The sequence below is a fragment of the Pagrus pagrus genome (assembly GCF_965226575.1).
Source record: "Pagrus pagrus genome assembly, chromosome: 23".
Lineage (NCBI taxonomy): Eukaryota > Metazoa > Chordata > Actinopteri > Spariformes > Sparidae > Pagrus > Pagrus pagrus.
In genome coordinates, this window is record NC_140205.1 from 10705105 (window position 1) to 10725556 (window position 20452).

General features: G+C 41.2%; 1 protein-coding gene across 9 annotated transcripts in view; it reads left to right on the forward strand.

Moving 5' to 3' along the window:
• Positions 1-20452, forward strand: part of LOC311252680 (ELKS/Rab6-interacting/CAST family member 1-like) — a 136168-nt gene that overhangs the window by 15451 nt on the left and 100265 nt on the right. For all 9 annotated transcript variants that reach the window (XM_084346054.1, XM_084346060.1, XM_084346057.1 and 6 more), the window contains exons 3-6: positions 408-485; positions 727-882; positions 16558-16814; positions 16899-17070. In XM_084346054.1, coding sequence (XP_084202180.1) covers positions 408-485; positions 727-882; positions 16558-16814; positions 16899-17070 — 663 coding nt within the window. The remainder of the gene's footprint in view (positions 1-407; positions 486-726; positions 883-16557; positions 16815-16898; positions 17071-20452) is intronic.

Genomic DNA, 20452 nt, shown 5'->3' on the forward strand with positions numbered 1-20452 from the left:
ACTGGCACCTTGATGCATCTTCACAACTGAAAGCTAGAGCTCAGTTAAGACAAGGATGGTCTATAACAACCCCAGGGTGCTGGGTTCAGGTGGCATTGACAGAGCGTGTATATTTCAATCCAGTGTTTGATGAGTGGACAAAGCAGTAGTCCAAAACACCATCGCCCAACGTGGGGCTCGAACCCACGACCCTGAGATTAAGAGTCTCATGCTCTACCGACTGAGCTAGCCGGGCTGCACAAACAGGAAAATTGGTCCAATTTCAGCAGTGCATTAACTGAAGAATGAGTAGTTTGCCCTTCGTAGTGACAGCTGCAATTAAACAAATTGTTTTGAACCTTAAATGTTTACAAAAATGATGACATTGCTGGTGTCAAGTCATACAGTGTGTTTGTTTGTGTTTACAGGTGAGAGAAGGTGCAATGTCAGATCTACAGACACAATTAAGGGAAGTGCTGAGAGAGAACGAACTGCTACGCAGAGACGTAAGTAATCCATTTCTTTTGCAGTTGATTGTATCCTGTTTTGCTCTTGTTGTACTTGTGTGTTTCTCTGGTAATCCTGCCACCTTAGATTCAAAAGAAAGTTTATAGCTATCAGGACAACTTAAAGCAAGTAAATTGAATAAGTAATTTTGGGAGGCAAGTCATCAATGATCAAGGGTTTACAACAACACAGTTAATATGTATGTATTAAAACAAAGTCACAACATTTTATTTCTTTTAGCTGGAGGCTAAGGAGTCCAAGCTGAGCTCCTCCATGAACTCCATTAAGACGTTTTGGAGTCCAGAGCTGAAGAAAGAGAGGGCACTGAGGAAAGATGAAGCCACGAAGATAGCTGTGTGGAAGGAACAGTACCGAATGGTACAGGAGGAAACACAGGTAGGGGAAAGGCATCTGTATGGTGTGTTTCTATCTCTGGACTGTCTTTACTTGTGGCTTTCGTCCATGGATGAATATGTTCAACAAAGTGACCGAGGTTGAGATAATTTCGGCGCCAAGGGGAGCTTACCCTGCTAAATTTGTGGAACTGTTCTGGTTGATTTTTCTCGCTGCTGTAAAAACGGCCTTGATGACGGGTAGAAAGATGAAGCGTGCTGCTTGATTGGGGGACTCCCAGCTGTCTTTTGGTACGGAAGCCATCTGGATGAGATGGAGACACAGCTAGTCTGGCAGGAGGCCGGAGTATTATACAAGAGATGACTTGCACACATGTACGCTGGCAGTCACTCGCTGCCTCACAGTGACTCATTTCACACGCTGTCATCTTGAAACGGGTGCAGAAAGCGCTCGGTCCTCGCCGCATTTATTTTCAATTCACGGAAATAATCACATCTACATTATGATCATTACGTTTCTCTTATGTGTGTTGAGGTCTTGAAATTACAGATATTAAATCTCTGTCTGAGAAAATTTACAGCTGGTAGTGTGTGTGTGTGTGTGTGTGTGTGTGTGTGTCTATGTGTGAACATCTGGGTCTACATGTATGTTTTGTGTGTGCACACTCACTTAAAGTGATGAAGTGTGTGACAGTACAAAGGAACAGACAATATAAATCTATCATGTATTTGACCTCCTGCCATTGCTAGAAAATCCTCAGTTGCCTTTGCACTTACACACACACTCCTCTTTGTGTGTGTGTGTGTCTGTGAATGCACATGTAGAGACATGCAAGAATATTTACTGATTTCTAATGCTGAGAAATATGTGACACACACTCTCTCGCCTTCTTAAACTCTGTCACTTCTATTCCCTTTCTTTCCTCCAGACAAATCACACCCTTTTAACCGAAGGCATCCTTTTCATTTCCTCCTCTCATTATCCCTTCACTTTCCTTCTCTTCATTTCTCCTCCGTGCCCTCGCCGCTTTTTTCTCCCTCTTCTTACTCATTCTCCTTCATTTCTTCTATTTCTGTCAGCACATGGTGAGTCAGCTCTCGCTTTCCTCCCTCCCTCCCTCCCTCCTACCTTCCCTCCTCTCTCTCTGTCTTTGCCATCATCCTCATGTTCGAAATTGAATTAAGTTACCTCCCAGCGCACACATGCACGCTGTGTCACGCCCCTGCTGAGGAATGCACATCTCATCTCCACCCTCCACCCTCCCTTTCCTCCACGCTTCCTCACTTACTCACCTCCTCCTTCATGCTCGGCCCACTATCTTCACCTTTCTTCCACCCGCCTCTGTCTTTATCTCTTCCTCTCATCCTGTCTGCACTCACTCCGCAAGAATCCTTTCCAATCACATTATTACCATGTGTCACCAACGATTCCAAACCAGAATAACGGACATTCCTTATGTCATGTTTGTGCTTGTTGGGCACAGACTTTTGTGAACAAGATCTAATAAATTACAGTATAATAATCTACAACATTGTCATACTTACGTACATACTACAACATCTCCTGTATTTCTTATTCTGATAAATATAGATATTTTTATGGGATAATTATTCAACAGTTTGAAAATCATTCAACAACGATGACAACAATGGATCTTTTACTTATTTAATTCATTTATTAAACAAACATTTGCTGAGGATTTGCTGATTTAAAATAATTTTGAGTCAGTTATCTTTTTGTTTTGGACTCTTCTATGGACAAAATAGACTATTTGAAAATGCCACCTCAGGCTATTTTTTTTGCTTTAGTATAACAAATAATTAATAGAGTCATTCTAAGAACCAATCTAGAGATTAGTTGATGATAAAATTAGGCTTTGAATATGATTTGCAAGTGGAACAGATACATTTATAACATTTAACTTTGTTAAAACTGCTATTAAAGCTAGATTCGTTGACTTTCCAGCCACTAGATGGCAGTAGAAAAGCCCATAAACACAAATAATCACCTTATAAAGTTAAAAGAGTGACTGTGACATTCGTCGCTGGGCAGGTTGCAAACAGTGAATGTATCAAAACTTTTGGGTTGAAAATGATGCGAAGAGGGCGGTTAGAGTGAAAGTGAAGTTGTGGACAAGCAAACCAAAACACTGAGCTGAAAGATGCTAAAAAAAAAGGCTCCATTAGGCTGGTGATCATTATCTTCTGCTTCGTCACTATGAACGACCCCTTTCACATATACAACTTCGACCCATGGTTGATTTATTGCAGCTTTAAAGGTGCAATATGTAATTACTGGCCACATTTCAGTTATTAAAAACAAATATATTACCAAAGTAATAGCTAACTGCTGCTAACTGTAGGTGCCATTAGTTATTTAGCTTGTTTGGCCATGCATCTAGTGGTCCAGACTGGGAGCTCGGGGCACCAAGGGAGTGATGTTGTTTGCACTGCTAGTACAGGGGCTTTGGATGAGGATGGGACATGGGTAGCTGGTTAGCACGCTAACTTCACTAGGTATCTCTGCAACACAACGTATCGGCATCATAACATGAAAACTAGTTTTTCCTCTCATTCTATTGATAATTTTAGTTAATTTCTGAACTGAGCAATTTTGGAGATTAGCTGCTCACAAAGGCAGTGAGGAGGAAAGCAAATCCTGCACCTTCATGTTAGCCTACCTTGTGATTGTGTGATGCTTTTTTCTAAAAATATCAAAGTGGCAAGAGGGAAGAGGCGCCAACTTTTCTCAGGCTGGAGTGTTAGCTCACAGTTGTTTTGGGAAAAGATATTTTGTTTTACATTATTACTTTCTGTCTGCACGGAAATGAATTAAAAACATTTTTCATTTTTCAGTCGGACGCTCTTTGTTGTTTCCCCACAGAGCTCTAAGTTATTATCTCTTCCTCTTTACCAACAGTTGCTTGCTCTTGTTTCGCTTCCCACATGCTGCAGTTTGCTCTTACCACATCTTCCACTCATTGTCACCACGCTCTCCATCTCCTTCTCACTGGGCTTCTCCGTCTCACCACTTCACTCCCACTTTCGGACACCCTCTCTGTCACCGGCACCAGTCCTTCCCTTCTTCTCTGTCCTCGCTCTCCATCTGTGCCTGTGGAGCCGTTTTGCCACAGAGCTGAAGTCAATAAAACAGACACACCCTGCTTGGTCTTAGAAATCTTTTGATCTGGATGCATGTTGCTGTATTTAGTCTAATATTGTAGACAATGTTTTTTCTCTCCTTTGTCATTCTTAGTGCGCTGCCTCGCTGTGGTTTCTGTTGTGTGTGTGTGTGTGTGTGTGTGTGTGTGTGTGAGTGTGTTCGCCCAATTTGTTCCACCTCTTTGATCACAGCAGGTATGCACAATGTTTCTCGGGGAAAGAAAGAGAAGTGCAGAAAAAAGGAAAAAGATGAAGGAATGTTTGGAATGCTCAAGGAAAGCTTTACTTTTTCTTTCTGTCCGTCATTTCTTCTAATTAGTTTCTTTCTTTTTGGCACAAAAAAGCCCACACCTTTTGTTTCTTTTTGTCTCTTTTTTTCCTCTTCTCCCCTCTGTACTCCTACCAGTGGTCGGCTTGCATTTGATAAATATGCAGGCTGAAGCAGACAGCAAGCAGCAGTTGGCTTGATGATTGTAGCCATGACATCCAGGGTTCAACTCAGCATCACTGTTTCCACTCTGTCACCATCCTGTCCTGAAAATACATCCATGTATCGAAGAAGAGTTTAATGCTAAAATGACACATAATGATCGAAACAAAATGCTCACAATAAGGTGTTACATGAAGCTACACAACTTAATTAATGCTTACTAAGCTTTTGAACTGTGTGTGATTCTTGTTCACTGTTCTACGTGGTTTTGTCCCAGAGCTGAATCATACCAGCTGAACAATAACCACTCTGTCTGTCCATTTCTGGGCCTGCTAGATCCAATCTATCATCTACTGTACTCCAGGCGAGCCGTCTGACGTCAACACCGCCATGTGTGTGAGTGTGCATGTGTGAGACAGAGGGAGACTGTATACATGTTGAAACAGGGGGTTGTATGGTGGCTAGGTTTAGTCTCATAAAAGTTTCAGGTGCGTTTGAGACTGTGTTTGTGTGTGCGCGCACAAGCATATACTGTATTTGTGCATGTGCGTGACTGATTCTTTATTTCATTTGCACATATGCATTTTTTAGGGGAATCAGTTGCCAGCAGTGTTTGTGCGCGACAGGGAAGAAAAAGCCACACAGAGAGGACTGTACCAGGAGGGAATCTGTGTCCTTGCGTGTTTGTTGGCCCGCTTATGTGTCAGGACAATTGGGCTTTTTGTATACATAAGTGTGTGTGTGTGTGTTAGTGTGTGTAGATGCAAACTGCACGGTTGCCTGCATGTTTATAATTGTGTGTTTGTATTATGCGTGTGTGTCAGTGTATACCCAATATGTGCACATGGAAGACAGCACATATATTTTTGTTTCCTTGCAACACTGTGTGTGTGTTTTGTGGATATGGAAGGTTTTGGCAGTGCTCTGACGTCAGAAGTTGTGTGTGTTGGAGAAAGTGCAGCAGTCAATGGCTGTTGTACTTTTACTGCTGCACTGTTTTCGTTCTCCTCAATTATTTAACCTAATACTCAAGGTGCTGGGAATAGAGGTGTGTGTTTGTGTGTGTCGGCTAGAGAGAGAGAAACATTTCTCCTCCATGATAATACATGAATCTCAATGAGATTGTGTTCAGTTTGTTTGCATGTTTTAGAGACCAATCCTGTTGCCTAGAAATTACATTTGTATATTTTACTAACTAATTATGTTATTTTGAAACGTAATCTACTCTGAATATGTTCATACTCATTTCTTGGACTCGAGTCTGACCAATACTCTTTTGGGGCGAGTGGTTGGTGTAATGCAAGATTGCCTATTTAGTCAGAAACCAAATAAAATATGTTGCATTTGCTTTTCCTGCCCACTGACAGCTCAAAGTGCTTCACAACACTTATTTGTTTTTGGTACAAATAAAGTGGCAAACTAAGCTACTGAGGCCAGTGGGCGAAAGGTCTGTGGGGTTGTTGTTAGTGTGTGTGAGGAGGTTAATCCAAACAGGCAGGTGAGCATAGTGCCTGTTACACCTGGGTGGCACTTTGCCTTCAGGTCGAGGGCGGCATGACAGAGAAAGAGATGAGACTGAGGAGAGGTTGTCTGTCCTTTCTTCTCCTGTCATCCTTCTGCCTGTTTCTTCCTTTTGCTCAGAGCGACAAAGTTAGAGAGATCAGAGGGAAGGAGACACAAACTGGCACTTGAGTGTATTTTCCGCTCTATGAACATGGCAGTGAATCAGGCCTTCAGGTTAATGTGTTAATGGATGGTGCCACCAGAACTCTGAGCCTTTCACGGAAATGTGAAACCATCTGGAACAAGTCAAATAATCACAACCAGACATTTGTTCACTTTTTTTTATAAGTGCATTAAAAGAAGAATAAACCACAATACTAAAGTAAAGACAAGAGGATATTTCACTGTAAATATACTATAGATGCATATTGGATCAGTCTTTGCTGACTGAGTAAAGAATCATAATCACTCCTCAGCACTTAATCTAATTACACCTGGATTTGAAGTGAGCATCTTGCGTTTCCAATTACATTACTCCGAGCTGGCACTGAGCTCGTCCTCATGGGTTCATATTAGTTAAAATCCGATAGAAATGGACGGTGCCAAGTGTTTCCTGTGTGAGATTTCCATTTACTGTACAGAAAAAAAATGTTGCCAGTAGGAGTTTCTGAGCCAGCTGGCCGCAGAAAAATGCTTTGCCTGGCAAACTGTACACCAGCGCAGACCTGAGTGAAAGAAAGGGAGCGGAGACGAATGGATCACCAAGATGGATTGAGATGTTAAGATGTGTAAAACGTAGAGAGGAAGAAGGAGGAAATTAGGAAAGTGGATAAGACGGATAGATCAAACCAGAGAGCTGGGGACAAGTGCCAGGAGGAGGGAGGAAAGGAGTAGAGATGAATGGATGGCACGGACGAATTGAGCTGAAAACAGCAGATGCAATGTGGAGAAATGGAAAGACTGATGGAGGTGGCGAGAGAAATGGGTTAAGAAAATGGAAAGATGAGAGGGATGGACTGACGACGAGAGGAGATAGGGATGAAGCGAGGAGAGTGGAGAAACAGGGAATTTTGTGCTCATTTCCAAGTCAATAGGGAATTTACCCTGACTATAGCAGGAGAGCAGCTAGCACAGAATCAGAGGATTTGATGGAATTCAGAGATTAACATTTAATCTGAACTGAATTGTAGTTTTTCTGGCGAGATGACTGCGGGGTTTTCTTATTAAAAGAGAAACTTGGATGTAAATCTCTTGAAACCGAGTTACAGATGAGGCAGGGAAAGGGGAGGGGAAGGATTTATGGAAAGTGAGTCAAAGAGAAAAAGCTCAGCACACACACACACACACACGCTGACTCTCGCAAGGATTCTGCAAACATTTTGTGGATTCCTGAGGAGTCACGCTTCTCAGCTGCAGATCTCCAACTCTGCAATTTCTGCTGTCTCGCCGCTGTTCTGTGATCAAGTCACTCAGCTGACCATCAAACAAATAAGTGTGTGTTTGGCCAACCTGTCATCTTGCCCAACATCTGACGAGAAGGTGGGGATTGTTACCAAAATCCTTTGTTTCTCCATCTTTGTGACTTCACCCAGTTTAGTTAGGTTTGGGTTTCATTTTTGTAGTTGTTGCCATCATTACTGTTGGTTATGATGATCTTCTACATGCTCAAGTAATTATTGACATCTGTGGGAACACAGACACATCTCCAAAACAAGAGCAAAAACTGGAGATTGGTCAAATGATCAGCATAGCCACATTATCTAACCCAATTTATGTAGAGAACAAAACATGAGCCCATCTGAAATGTTGGCGATAATCCCTCATCCCATGCACACTCTGAACTGTAGCTCAAGGTTGAACCAGGGTGACTCAGTTTAAACATGCCAGACATTTTGGGTGGTAACGTTTGTGATTGTTTCTTCCCTGTTCTGATGTCTTTTTGCAATGCTGTGTTTCCAGTTCTGAGGAATTATCCTGATAAATGCAAAAAGCTAAACTAAGCTGAGCATATATGTATCTTATACATTTACTATATAAAATGGGAGCCAAGTTGTAACAAACTCATTTTTCAGCTTTTCTAAGTTGGGTGAGAAGGATTGGCTTGGAAAGACTTTGGCTGTCCTGAAACTGTTGCCGGTGCGGGGAAACTAACCCACCATAGATCTGCCAGAATCAAAGTCCAGGATTTCAGGTTTAATTCAATTCTTTTATTGGTGATTGAGCATGATTGAAAACTGTTAGTTAGGTGTGGTTTCCTATAAAGGAAATAAACAAATAATTAGTAACAAATTCAGGCTGGTGACTGCAAAGGAAATTCATAATTGTAAAATACACTTTTTGATTTAAACAAAGTGCATCATAAGTGACAGTCAATCATAATTATCATTAAACAAATAGAGCACCCAGTGAACCAACATCCCAACATGTGTGATCAACAAACCCAACACCAGCTCCCATAATGTGTACAAACCTAAAGTAAACATGTACGCACACCATGCTGAGGGACAAAGACTGGCTGTGTGGGAGAAGACCAGCTATATAGGGGATAACAGGTGGTCTGATTAGGTGCACTGCAGGTGACAATGGCCCATCCCCTGGAATGTACCATTGCTATGGGGGAGTTTGATTATCTTTTGAACATTGGGAAATCCACAGATTTCTGAGAGAATTTAGCCACTTGTTAACCTTCCTTAAAAATCTAAAGCAAGGATGTACTTGAGTCCACCGGACAGAAACACAACAATCATGTTGGGTTCTAAAAGTTTAAATTTTATAAAATGTTTAATTTTAACAATTATGTTTTCAAGGATATGAACATGCTAGAATTTGGTGTTTCATCAACACACTCATTCATCCATCAAAAATCTGTTTTCATTAGTTTCAAAATTAGAAAACATTAAATAATTGTGATCAAAACATGTAATCAAAGTTAATGTGATCAGAGCTGGTAAAATAAACCAAGTGACAATATGCACTAATTGTGGTGTGTGCTTGGGAAAACTGCTAGAATTTTACTCTTAAAAAGCTGCTTGAACCTAAGATGACTGGTTGTTCAGACTGTGTTGATTTAATCAAATAACAGATGAAGAGACAGCAGAGCCTGACATCGCCTGTGTGAGTTTTTCTTAAAATGCTGCCTGTTCTGAACTCAGCGGTGGAGGGACTGAAGCAGATCTGAGAGTGAATGTGTTTGACTGTGTGAATATGGTGCAGGACAGTCCTGGAGAAGACAGCGTGCAGGCTCAGCAAAATATAAAATAATAATTTTTTTCCAGCCTTCCTGCCTTTAAGACACGATACAACGCTCTTTAAAATACACTGACGATGGTCTCTCTGGCTCACTCTGCTCGCCCTGCCTTCCTCCTTCTGTTGCCTGAAGTCTGCACCGCTTTCCATCCTCTGCTCATCAACCCATGACTCATTATTCCTCTTTTGTGTGCCTGAGTGTATGCGCTCATGTCAGCATACTGTATGTGCGTGTGTGTCATGTACATGTGTTTGACACTCACCTTTTAGCAAGTAAAATTTCCAGATTTAAAGATAAAACCCTTTGATAATTGTGACTATGAATTATTATCTCTGCATTTATATGTGTGTGTGCTTTTGTTGGGTGTGTTTTATGTCTGTGTGTCATCATGCATGAATGCTCATCGGTAACAGATGGTCTTCAAACCTGTGTGTTTATTTAGTCCGGATGAAGAGATAGGTGAGAAAGAGAAAGCGGGAGAGAGAAAGGGATGGACGGGAGGAGGGAGGGGTAAAGGGAGTAAGGTAAACAGGGAATGATGGCAGGGGAGAAGAAGGCAGATGGGCGGAGGGAGGGAGGAAGGAGGTAGCGATTAGAGAGAAAAAGTAGGATTTCGTGGAGAGAGTTTAACAGAGAAAGAGAGGAGGACGAGGGAGAGAAAAGAGGAGGAGTCTTCGATGCTCAGGAGTCTTATAAAAGTTTAACTTAAATGCAGAGGGAGGAGGAGAAATAGCTCTCTCTTTTAATTTTACAGTGGAAACCAATTTGAAAGTGAAAGGAAAGAGAGGGTCAGTTTCCTCTCGTTCGAGGCTGTGATTTTGCAAGTTTTCTCCCTCACTTTCTCTCTTTGCACGTGTGTGTGAATGTGTGTGTGCGAAGGCCTGTGGTAGCCATGTCTTTCCTTATAAGGAGTGGCTTTTGGAAGAGTGGGTGAGGAATGAACAGAATTACAGTGCAGTCACTCCCCTTCTTCTTCTGCTGCTTTTTTTTCCCACTCTGCGTCTAAAAATCTATCTTTATACCACTCTATCTGTCCGTCTATCTATGTGTGACGTGTTTATGTTAAATAAATGTGACAGCCGCAGCGTTTCCTCTCTCCTTTCGCTCTTTAAACCCACCACTGACCCTGATGTTGCATCACAAAGTGACTTATTAGGGTCAGCATTTCCCTCATTTTCTCTCTCCCCTTTTGGCCATTCCTTATCCTCTAATTTCATCTCCTGCATCCTCCTCTTCTGTTTTCCTTTCGATATGTACACAATCCGATGTTAATTGTCTTCCGTCAGCTCGCTCTCCTTATTTAGGAAAATGAGGGATTTTCTTCTGTGTCCTCTGCTCGCTTCCTCCTCGTCATTTCTGTTCTTCATCCTCCACCTTCATCCTCAGAGAAAGAAGAGAGAGAGTGTGTTAATCTGAGTGTTGTCTGATGCCTGAGTGGGCGATGCTTTCAAACTGCTCACGGTCATTACACACGCACGCACACACACACACACACACACACACACACACAGACACACAGCACGACCACTGCCTCGAACATTATGTCTGCGTGTGGGCATTATCGTGCCCTCAACGTTTGTGTATACGTGTTTTTGTCACTGTGTGTGCCTGTTTGCGAGGGGGGGGGAGCGTGACTCACACGGCGAGAGAGTAGAATAAGCGAGGGATGAGACGGAGGAGTAATAAACAGAGAGATAGTTAATATTGAACGACAGATGAGCAGTGGCCTGAGGGGTTGGATGACAAGCGGATGGAAAAATTGTCACCATATTCACAAACGGATTCTCTTCTCTTCTCTTCTCTTCTCTTCTCTTCTCTTCTCTTCTCTTCTCTTCTCTTCTCTCTGTAGACTGCTCATTAGGCAACAAAGGATCATTCATTTGATTTTCTATAGACGTTTTTTTTATTGCGACCTTGAGCTCCTTCTTTATTTTATTTTCTTTAGTTGCAAACCCTCCCTTTGTTGCTAAAGCCATTCGATTTGTGAGAAGCACATTTGAATCCTTGTATCAGGCAGATTTGCGTCTCGACTCGGTGCAGAAACGTCACGGTCAGGTCACGCTCCGTATGCGACTTCCATGCTACTGAAACTCGGTCTAAACTGTGCAGCAATTTTGAACCACTGCTGCAACTTATTTGCACTTTCAATTAATCTATTGTATTTTGTTTTGGCAAAAGCTCAAGATGTCGTCCTCGAATGTTTTGTTTTGTCTACAGCCCAGACATATTCTGTTTACTGATTCTGATTGGGAACCATTTCAGTAATAGACAGTTGTGGCAGGTCATGGTAGTTCAGGCATATTTGTTTCTGAAATCATTTAAAGTTCTTCCACCAGCTCTGTGGCCTTTGTGCTCCCTGAAGTGTGAGGTTTAAAAGTTAAAGTGGTGGAAAAAGACAAAGCAGCTCAGCCGACAGTGGCGTTTTATTTCCTCGGGTTACTTTTGTTTCTGATATTGTCTGAAAACACTGATGTAAAACACAGACGGGCGAGGGCTCTGGTTTAGCAGCTTGTCGTAGGAACTCGTCACGTCGTGTATTTGCATTTATTGATTTCACGACTGCAGTGGCTGTTAATGTTGTAATTTGCATGTGATAGATTTCTAAAGAGAACAAAACGTTTTGCAGTCTGTTCAACAAATATTTAATTTCCTCACTCACATCAGAGTGCTGAACCATGAAATTGATGTACCTGCAGGTTTGCCTCAGGATATAATATGTAACATTTCCACATTAAAATGAATAAAAAAGACTAGACCTTTCCAACAATGTTGAAGCCCAGAGTTCAAGGTAAAGGTGCGTTTCATTCAGTCACTTGTCAGGGAAACATCAGATGATACACACCCTTTCTGTGCACATTTCTGCTCGAGTCACGTCAGATAGATTTTCATCAGAAACGGTGATTGTTTAAGAGACAAAGACAACAACTCCCATGATCCCACACTACTTCAGGAAGCCATCAAACTACGTCTTTTGTTTTCATTGTTTTGATTGAGAACCATAACGCCAGAAATTACGTACTGTGCATTTAAGCAATGTCATTGCCATTTCTCAAAGGTGTAAACTCTGTTTTTTGAGTAACCTTGTTACTTAAGTGCATGTAAACACTGTCATGGTGGTTTCTACAGATATTTATGGTCATCATGAAATTTGAGTGGTTCACAGACTCTCTTGTCCTCACACAGACAGGTTTTTTCAGTCTGCTGCGCTCTAGTGTCTACACCTAAATGCACTCATGTTGGCATAGTGTACGTAGCTGATAAACCAGAGGATGTTCCTACTATGTAAATATGAGGACTGTTCAGTCATATTCACAAGTTCTGATTAGCTGAACTAACCCAGAACGAGATAGTTTCCCATCTTGCACTTGTTTTACATCAGCTTGATGAATTTATCTGTCCCTCCCTTCGACATCTGAAGCAAAGATTTGTCATCTTGATTTGTCTTCTTGTTTGTGTGTGTGTCATATTTGTTTAGATTTGTCTCTCTGTCTTGCTAGTTCATCATTTAAGTGTGAAATTGAAATGAAAACTGCAGTGTCAACATGGTGATGAGTTGTTTCTTTACTTGTTTTGTTACACTTGTTGTTGCGTGGCTCACAGTGTGTTATGGACATGTGAATGCGTGCGTGTTTCTGGACGCACGTGTGTTTGCATTTCTGTCTCTGTTTTGCGTGGTGGCCGACCTTCTTGGTCCCCTGTGACAGGAAGCGTTTGACAGGGTCAAAGGTGAAGGAGGCAAAGACGACTCAGCAGAAACTGAGAAGAAAAACACAACTTGTATTCTGACCCTCTCTCCTCCTCTTTTCATCCCTCCTTCAAGTTCTGCTGGACACAATTAACTCTCTGTTTTCTCTAACTTCTCTCAACGCCTTCTCCTTATCTCCCTCTCTGTTTTTGTTTCTTTCTGCTTGCTTCCGTTTATATTTCACTCCCTGTTTTCCTTCCCTGTCTCTCGTGGTCTGGCATTTCTCTGCTCTACATTCCAGCTGTGTGTGTGTGTGTGAGGGGGGAGTTACTTGCAACAGCCCCTGTGTGTGTGTGTGTGTGTGTGTGTGTGTGTGTGTGTGTTTGTGTGTGTGTGTGTGTGTGTGTGATTCTCGAATTCTTTGTATGTAACCTTTTGAAGCTGTGTGGGTGTGTGTGCGTGTGTGTTCATACTGTATTTGCTTGACTTCATGAAGATAGACCCTGATATGCATTTCTGTGACTATTGAGGCTGTGTGTGTGTGTGTGTGTGTGTGTGTGTGTGCAGCTCTGACATACTTCTGGATGCTCGATGTGAGTGTGTGTGACTGTGTGTGTATGTGTGTGTTTTCCTGACTGATTACAGCATATAATGACAGCTGCAGGCATGCGTTTGCATTTCTTTAAGGCTTAAAAAGCAAGCGAAATATATTCTATTCTATTCATCTAACTGAGCATGGGTGTATGTGTGTATTTCTCTCTTTCTACCCCTGTGGCACACATACAATTGGATTTTTCTGTGTACATACAATTTATATTCATTACTATGGCTGCAACCAATGATTAATTCCCAACACATCCTCATACTAAAACGACTGAATAGGCCAGTGACTCCCAAAATGACAAATATCACCGTTCACAAAATGACAAGACCGTTGCAGTGTACCAGCGACAGGCGTACTGAACCTTCTTCATACGCTTGCAGTTTTGTGAGGTTTGGGCAAGCAAACTACTTGGTTAGGTTTGGGTTAAATTAACTACATTACTTACATTACAAACCGACCTACATTACACACGTAACTTCAGTTATGTTATGTACGTGATATAATTGACTACGTTAGTAAGTTAAAACTCACCATTGTCTTTGGTTACACATTGGAAACGTACAGCTTTCTCCTGGATATAAGTTCTGTGCTTGAATTACCCACTCAGACTTTCTCACTGTTTATACTATTTCCCCTGACTTCCTCCTTTGCTGCCATCAAAAACTCATTTTTATAGCACAATTCATACACGAGGCTGTTCAAATTGCTTCACAGACATTTGTACAAAATTATCCTGATGTATAACATGAAACTAAAGATGTAAAGATGAAATTAAAGCATTAAACATAAGAAGGCAGCAGAAATTCCAGGAAAAGCATCAGATAATGACAGGAGCCAATTCCAAGTTTCTAGAGGACTAGTGGATGTCTTTCAATTCCTTATTTTGTCACAACAGTCAAAAAATCCAAAGGGGTTAGATGTGAAATGAGATGAGACAAAGACAAGCTGCAGATTCTCTAATTAGGGAATGAAGAACCCTAAAATGTTTGTATTATTGTTTTGATAAAGTGCTTAAAACTAATAATGAGGAATTAAATTAAAAACCTCTGTTGATCAACTTAGTTATCAGCTCTATATTTAGGGACTTTTCATAATGATCGAGATTTTGTGCAAACTCTTGCACATTTCCGTTGTTTGGGCGGGTCAGTGTTTGCATGTCTGAGAGAGGAATCATAGTTGGCACGGAGACAGAGGGATAAAACCAGAGAGGGAATATTTAAGAGAGTAAAGGAGGCTTCTTCTTTAGCAAAGTCCTATAAATGTCAGTCAGCAGTTAACTCGTGTTTGACGAGCTGTTGTATGAGTCAGCAGCACAATAAGGAGAGGAATAGATAAAATATATAAAAATGTTTGTTAATCGTCTTCTGTACATTTTTCTCAATAGAAATATGAAAATGAACAGAGCTAGAGATACACTACCCTGGTTGCGTGCAACATAAAGCAGAGCCATTATAAAAGACAGCTGCTTTGATTTTACCTAATTACCTGTCATCTTATTTTAGAGTGTCTGCACGAGCATACATTTGTTTTCCCTTTGTGCTGATTTTCCTTACTCTCTTTCTGAATATCTAATATGTGTTTTTCTTCGCCTCCCTGCTCATCCGTCTCTTTCCTCTTTCCTTTAATCTTGTTCTTTCCCTCATCAGTGCTGATAAACGATAGCTGCAAGGGAGAGATAACATCTCTGCCGTTTTTTTAACCTCTTCGCCTTCTTTGTCTTTTCTCTTTTCATTTTTAATCTCCCGGTTACTTCTGCTCTCTTTAACGCTACCAGTGTTATTTTTTCTATCATCTCTTGAAATACTCTGTGACTCATGTGGCTTTGACCTGGCTGTTCAGGTTGTGTGTGACGCATTTTAAAGAAGCCTTGGGACATCTTAGTGACAACACGCGCAGATGGTTCAAACTCTTTTGTCTGACTCAGGGGTAGTCATGTCACGTTGTCCTCAGCCTTGATGGTAGTGATACTAACCTGCCGACACACTTTTATAATACACTCATAGGTTTAAGATGACATAAACATGTTGTCTCAACCGGTCAGTCACACACACATTGCTTAAGATAAGTCTTGGTCTATCTTGTGTATTGATCCAAGTACAAACAATCAGACTTGGAGTTTTTGAACACTGACGTCAAGTTATTTGTATAACTCAGTATCATACATTGCCTCTTTGGGTTTTACAGGTTCATATCTGTCTCCACAAAGGATGCAACAACATTTTCTCCAATATCCAGGATTGATCTTATACTAGCGCTCATTATTTCACAAATTAAAAATGTTTAAATCTCACTGCATCGATTGAATTGGAAACCTTTTTATGTAAGGTTACATGTCCGTCCGTCCGTCCGTCCATCCATCCCACCCATCCATCCATCCACCCACCCACCCATCCATCCACCCATCCATCCATCCATCCATCCATCCATCCATCCATCCATCCATCCATCCACCCACCCATCCATCCATCCATCCATCCATCCATCCATCCATCCATCCATCCATTACTTCTGAAGTCACTAATCCTTATCAGGTTAGCAGTGAGCACAACAGGCCAAATGTCCTTTTGCTCAAGTGCTCTCAGGTCACCTGGGACATATAATCCCTCCAGCGTGCTCTGGGTCCACCCTGGGTTGTTTTCCCAGTTGAACGCTACCAAAACATCTAAAAAATGAGATGGAAAATGGCATCCATGCTATTTATAAAAAGCCAGCAATACTGAAGCAAATGTCCCCAAGTGACATTGACTTTACCATGAAATTACCATAAGCCAGCTGTCACTCATTGAACTGTGCCTGAAGCAGGCGCCTGGGTTGTTTTGCATTGCCCGGTCCATAATAAAGCCTGAAACCTTTAGACTGGCTATAAGTTTGAAAAAGGCCAAAATCTCAGCTTCTGTTACAATAAAGGTTTAGTCGATAGTACTGATTAACAACCTCAAATGTTTTATGGTCCAGTCGTGCTGTGAAACAGTAAAAAACGTATTTCGTGCTGTATTAATCTCCTCAGCAGCTTCACCACAGCATCCAACTCCTGTTAATCTCTTACACTTATAGCTCTCTAAACTGAACTTCTTTCCCTCTCACCAGCATTTTCAGTGCACCATCCAGGCTCTACAAGATGAGCTCAGAATCCAGCGAGATCTCAACCAGCTCTTCCAGTCTGACTACTCAGAGTCCGGACTCCTTGGAAGCCAGTCCATCCCACCTCAGGAAATGACAGAGGAGAACTTCCTGCGTCTCCACGGCGAGTTCGAGCGACAGGTCAAGGAGCTCTTCCTCCTGAGGAAGACTGTGGAAGAAATGGAGCTGAGGATAGATACACAGAAACACACGCTAACTGCCAGGTAAAGATAATCATCAGAAGTGTCATTATGCAGGGAACTCTTGCTGCAGTTCTTGGCTGTTAAATCTATTTTTTTCTCTAACAGGGATGAATCCATAAAGAAATTACTGGAAATGTTGCAGAGTAAAGGCCTGTCGTCACGGGCAACCGAGGAGGACCATGAACGAACAAGGCGACTGGCCGACGCTGAAATGACCATCCACCAACTGGAGGGTTTTCTGGAGCAAAAAGACAAGGAGATGCTACAACTTAGAGAGGTAGGAAACAAAGGGCATTCAAACACTCCCATGTGTGTGTGTCTTTGTGTACAGCCAGATGTGATGTTGTGCAAATCAAACCGTGTCATATCCAGGCACGACTCTTGGCTGCTTCCACTCTTGGCTCATAATTCGGTTTTAATACAACACAGAAACATCATTAAAATACAAAAAGACAAATACACAGGAATGCAGGAAGGAACACTTAATCTCATGTTTGCTCGCTTTGTCCCCTTTCAAACATCTCAGTCAGCTGTTTCAGCTTTCCATTTCAAGGTGTTTGTTGTTGCATACAACAGCTCCCTCTAGTGGTAAGACCTTGTTAATGAACGACAAATTATAAAAGATGGACATTAGACTTTTCATTAAAACGTTACAAGGGATGTTTATGATACTTAATAAATGGTTGATACATACTGTGTAATTAAATTATGAATTATAAACCCTGACTTTGCGTCATAGTGAAAAAAACTATTAACTACATTTTTATTAAATATAAATTTAGCATTTGATAATGATGGTTATTATAAGTGTTACCAACTAAAAGATCAAGTAGATAAAATAGGGTGAAGATGCTGCATTGAGAAGAAATAAGAGTGTAACGGACAAGGAATGTATGAAATTAAAATGTTAATTCATTGTTCCAAATTTGTTTTCACATTCTGCATCACGTCTCACATGAAACATACAAATACATGAAATATTTAAATACAGCTGGCATAAAAATAATATATGTTTCTCAGTGTGCAGACTGACAGATGTTGTTTTAACCTTTTGTTTTTAAGGGAATATACAGTGTAACATTATATATCTGATTATAATATGTGCGTTAAACTGTTAACTTGTCTTGTCAAGAGCCACCAGTTTCACTTACACTGAAAAAAATATACTAAACAACTAGTTTCAGACCAGCCTTCTATTACCAGCTGCAAATGCACCATGCGCCACAGCTGTGAGGGAGAAATACACATAAACACACACAAGGGCAAGTGGTGCATCATTAAATGCATCATAGGCAGCAAATGACTGAGCGCAAAATGACTTTTTTTTTTTTATCCCAGAAAGGATTTAATGGCCAATGTTGCTACACATTGCATCAGTGTGCTGTACAGAGTTTCTGTTTTCTGACGGTATTTGACAACAGACATTGTTAATTACAAAGCAGAAAAGGCCTCAGGGAAGATGGAAAAAGATTATGCAATATCTGGAAGATAGTTTCAGTCTGTGTTAAAATAAAGAATTACAGCAGTAAATAATGTGCAAGTGTCTATTGCACATTTGTCTAGCAGACTTCCTGCTGCACTGCTGACACTTGTTTTTTGGACATTGTTCTTTTCACTAATTAACAGACCAGTCCTCGCAACTTCCTGCAGCTACTGTACAAAGAGAGAAATAGTGTCAAAATTTTTCAAAAATGTGAGACTTCTGTATGAAAGCAAAGAGAAGCTGTAAGGATTCAAATCTAAGCTACTGAATACTAGGATTGCAGCTAGCATTTAGCTTCATTATCAGTTATTCTGCTGATTGTTTTATATATATTTATCGCATGCCAAAATGAAACAAAATGTCGCTAGTGAAAGATCAATGTAAAGTCCTGATAGGAAGTACAACACAGTGAATAATTAGTCAACATACACAAGTGTAAAAGTACAAAGAGTAAAAAAGTAACAGCTATCCCAACTGTAATTCAGCAGCTACGTAGAGTGTTGTCTTAGCAACACATAAGCTGCAGACAGCCACAGTAGCATGCTAGCTGTAATATAGTGGCTAGTTTGGTTTTTTAGCTAATCATATAAAATGTGATTCCACTATTTTCTATCTAGATTGTATATGAAGTTGTAAAATTTTTATTGACCAGCTGGAACTTTCAAAGAGAGGAATTCATAACACATAAATGCAGATAGATGGCTTTCAAAGTCAAATATCTGGCACTACACATTAAGTGGTAAGTTCAATTGCTCTTGAATAGCTTATTTAATATCTCATTGTTGTTTTTATTTTGTATGCTTCTCATTTTTTACTTTTTTATTTTCTATATTTGTTAAACTTATTTCTGTGCTTAAGGTCAATTTTATTTTATCTTATCTTATTACATTATTACATTTACAAATCCCTTTGCGATGGCTGCACCAGCTCCAATTTTACCTGTAACACTCCAGGAAGTCATTACCAAACAACAGTCTTTTACAAGGAGTATCTGAGTGTGTGTATGACTATATGTCTGTGCCTGTGTGTGTGTGTGTGTGTGTATGCGAGCGTTCACAGCATTCATACCAGCCCCTTGAGCCACTGCACCCTACTACCCTTTTCAAATATGTGTGTTTCTGTGCTTCCTGGCTCTTGCATTAGCCGTCATTGTGAGCCTCAAAGTGTGTTTCCTCCAAAGAAAAGCAGTGATGCGTTCACTGCTGCGTCCTCCCCTCTGCTTTCATTCCCTCCCTCTCTCGTACTCTTTCTCCCTGTCCTTTCTGTCTCTTATTGTGCCCTTACAACCACACTCCCCTTTCTTCATCTCACCCTTTTGCTCTGACTTCATTTGGCTAGTGACTTGTGATGTGGTTACAGCAGCCAGGCAGAAAGGATTTTGTTGCGTGTCGCAGTAACATTTTTTTAATTTTTCTTTTTTGGAGAATTTGGGGAATTTTAGAAAAAGAAATAGTGTGGATCTACCAATTTCTTGCAGGGCTTTTTATTAGTTATGTATGTTAGATGTCATTTTGTGAAAGGATGCTACTGTAGAAGATTAAAACTGGCTTTCTGAAGTTAGATTTTCAAGCCACAAGACTGAATTTCTTTATTTGAACCGAGCTGTTTGATTTAATTTGGACTTTTTTGTATTCTGCACCCCTTTAGAGTTCATTAAAACCTAAAGGCTTCAACGCTGGGAGCTCATTTATGGACTAGCCTCATATCAGGCTGTCAGATTTGATTATTCTTACACATTTGAGGCTGTAATAGGGTCAGCTCAGCCAGTGGTGTCCCTCACAGCTGGAACGATGTGGGATGGACGGATCGACCCAAGGAGGCTAAAAGCCAGCACCTCTTCGAGAGGGAAACAGCTCTTTCCCCCCTCCCCCTCCATCCCCATCTCTCCCTCATTTCCTGTCTCTCCCTCCATCCCTATCCCACCTCCTTTCCACGTTTCTCCCCCCTTCCAACCCTCTCCTCATTTCTCCCCCTCGCGCCATCACCAACTGTGTTCCTCTCCTTCCTTCCCTGTACCTTCCCCTCCTTCCCACCGCCACCTAGTCCATCCCGTCATCCTCCCCTCCTCTTGTCCTCCCCACCATCCCACTTTCGTTGTTGCCTCCTCGGTCCATCCTTCCCTCCAGCGCTCTCCGTCCTTCCCTGTTCCCGCTGCAAGACCTACACCCACCATTCA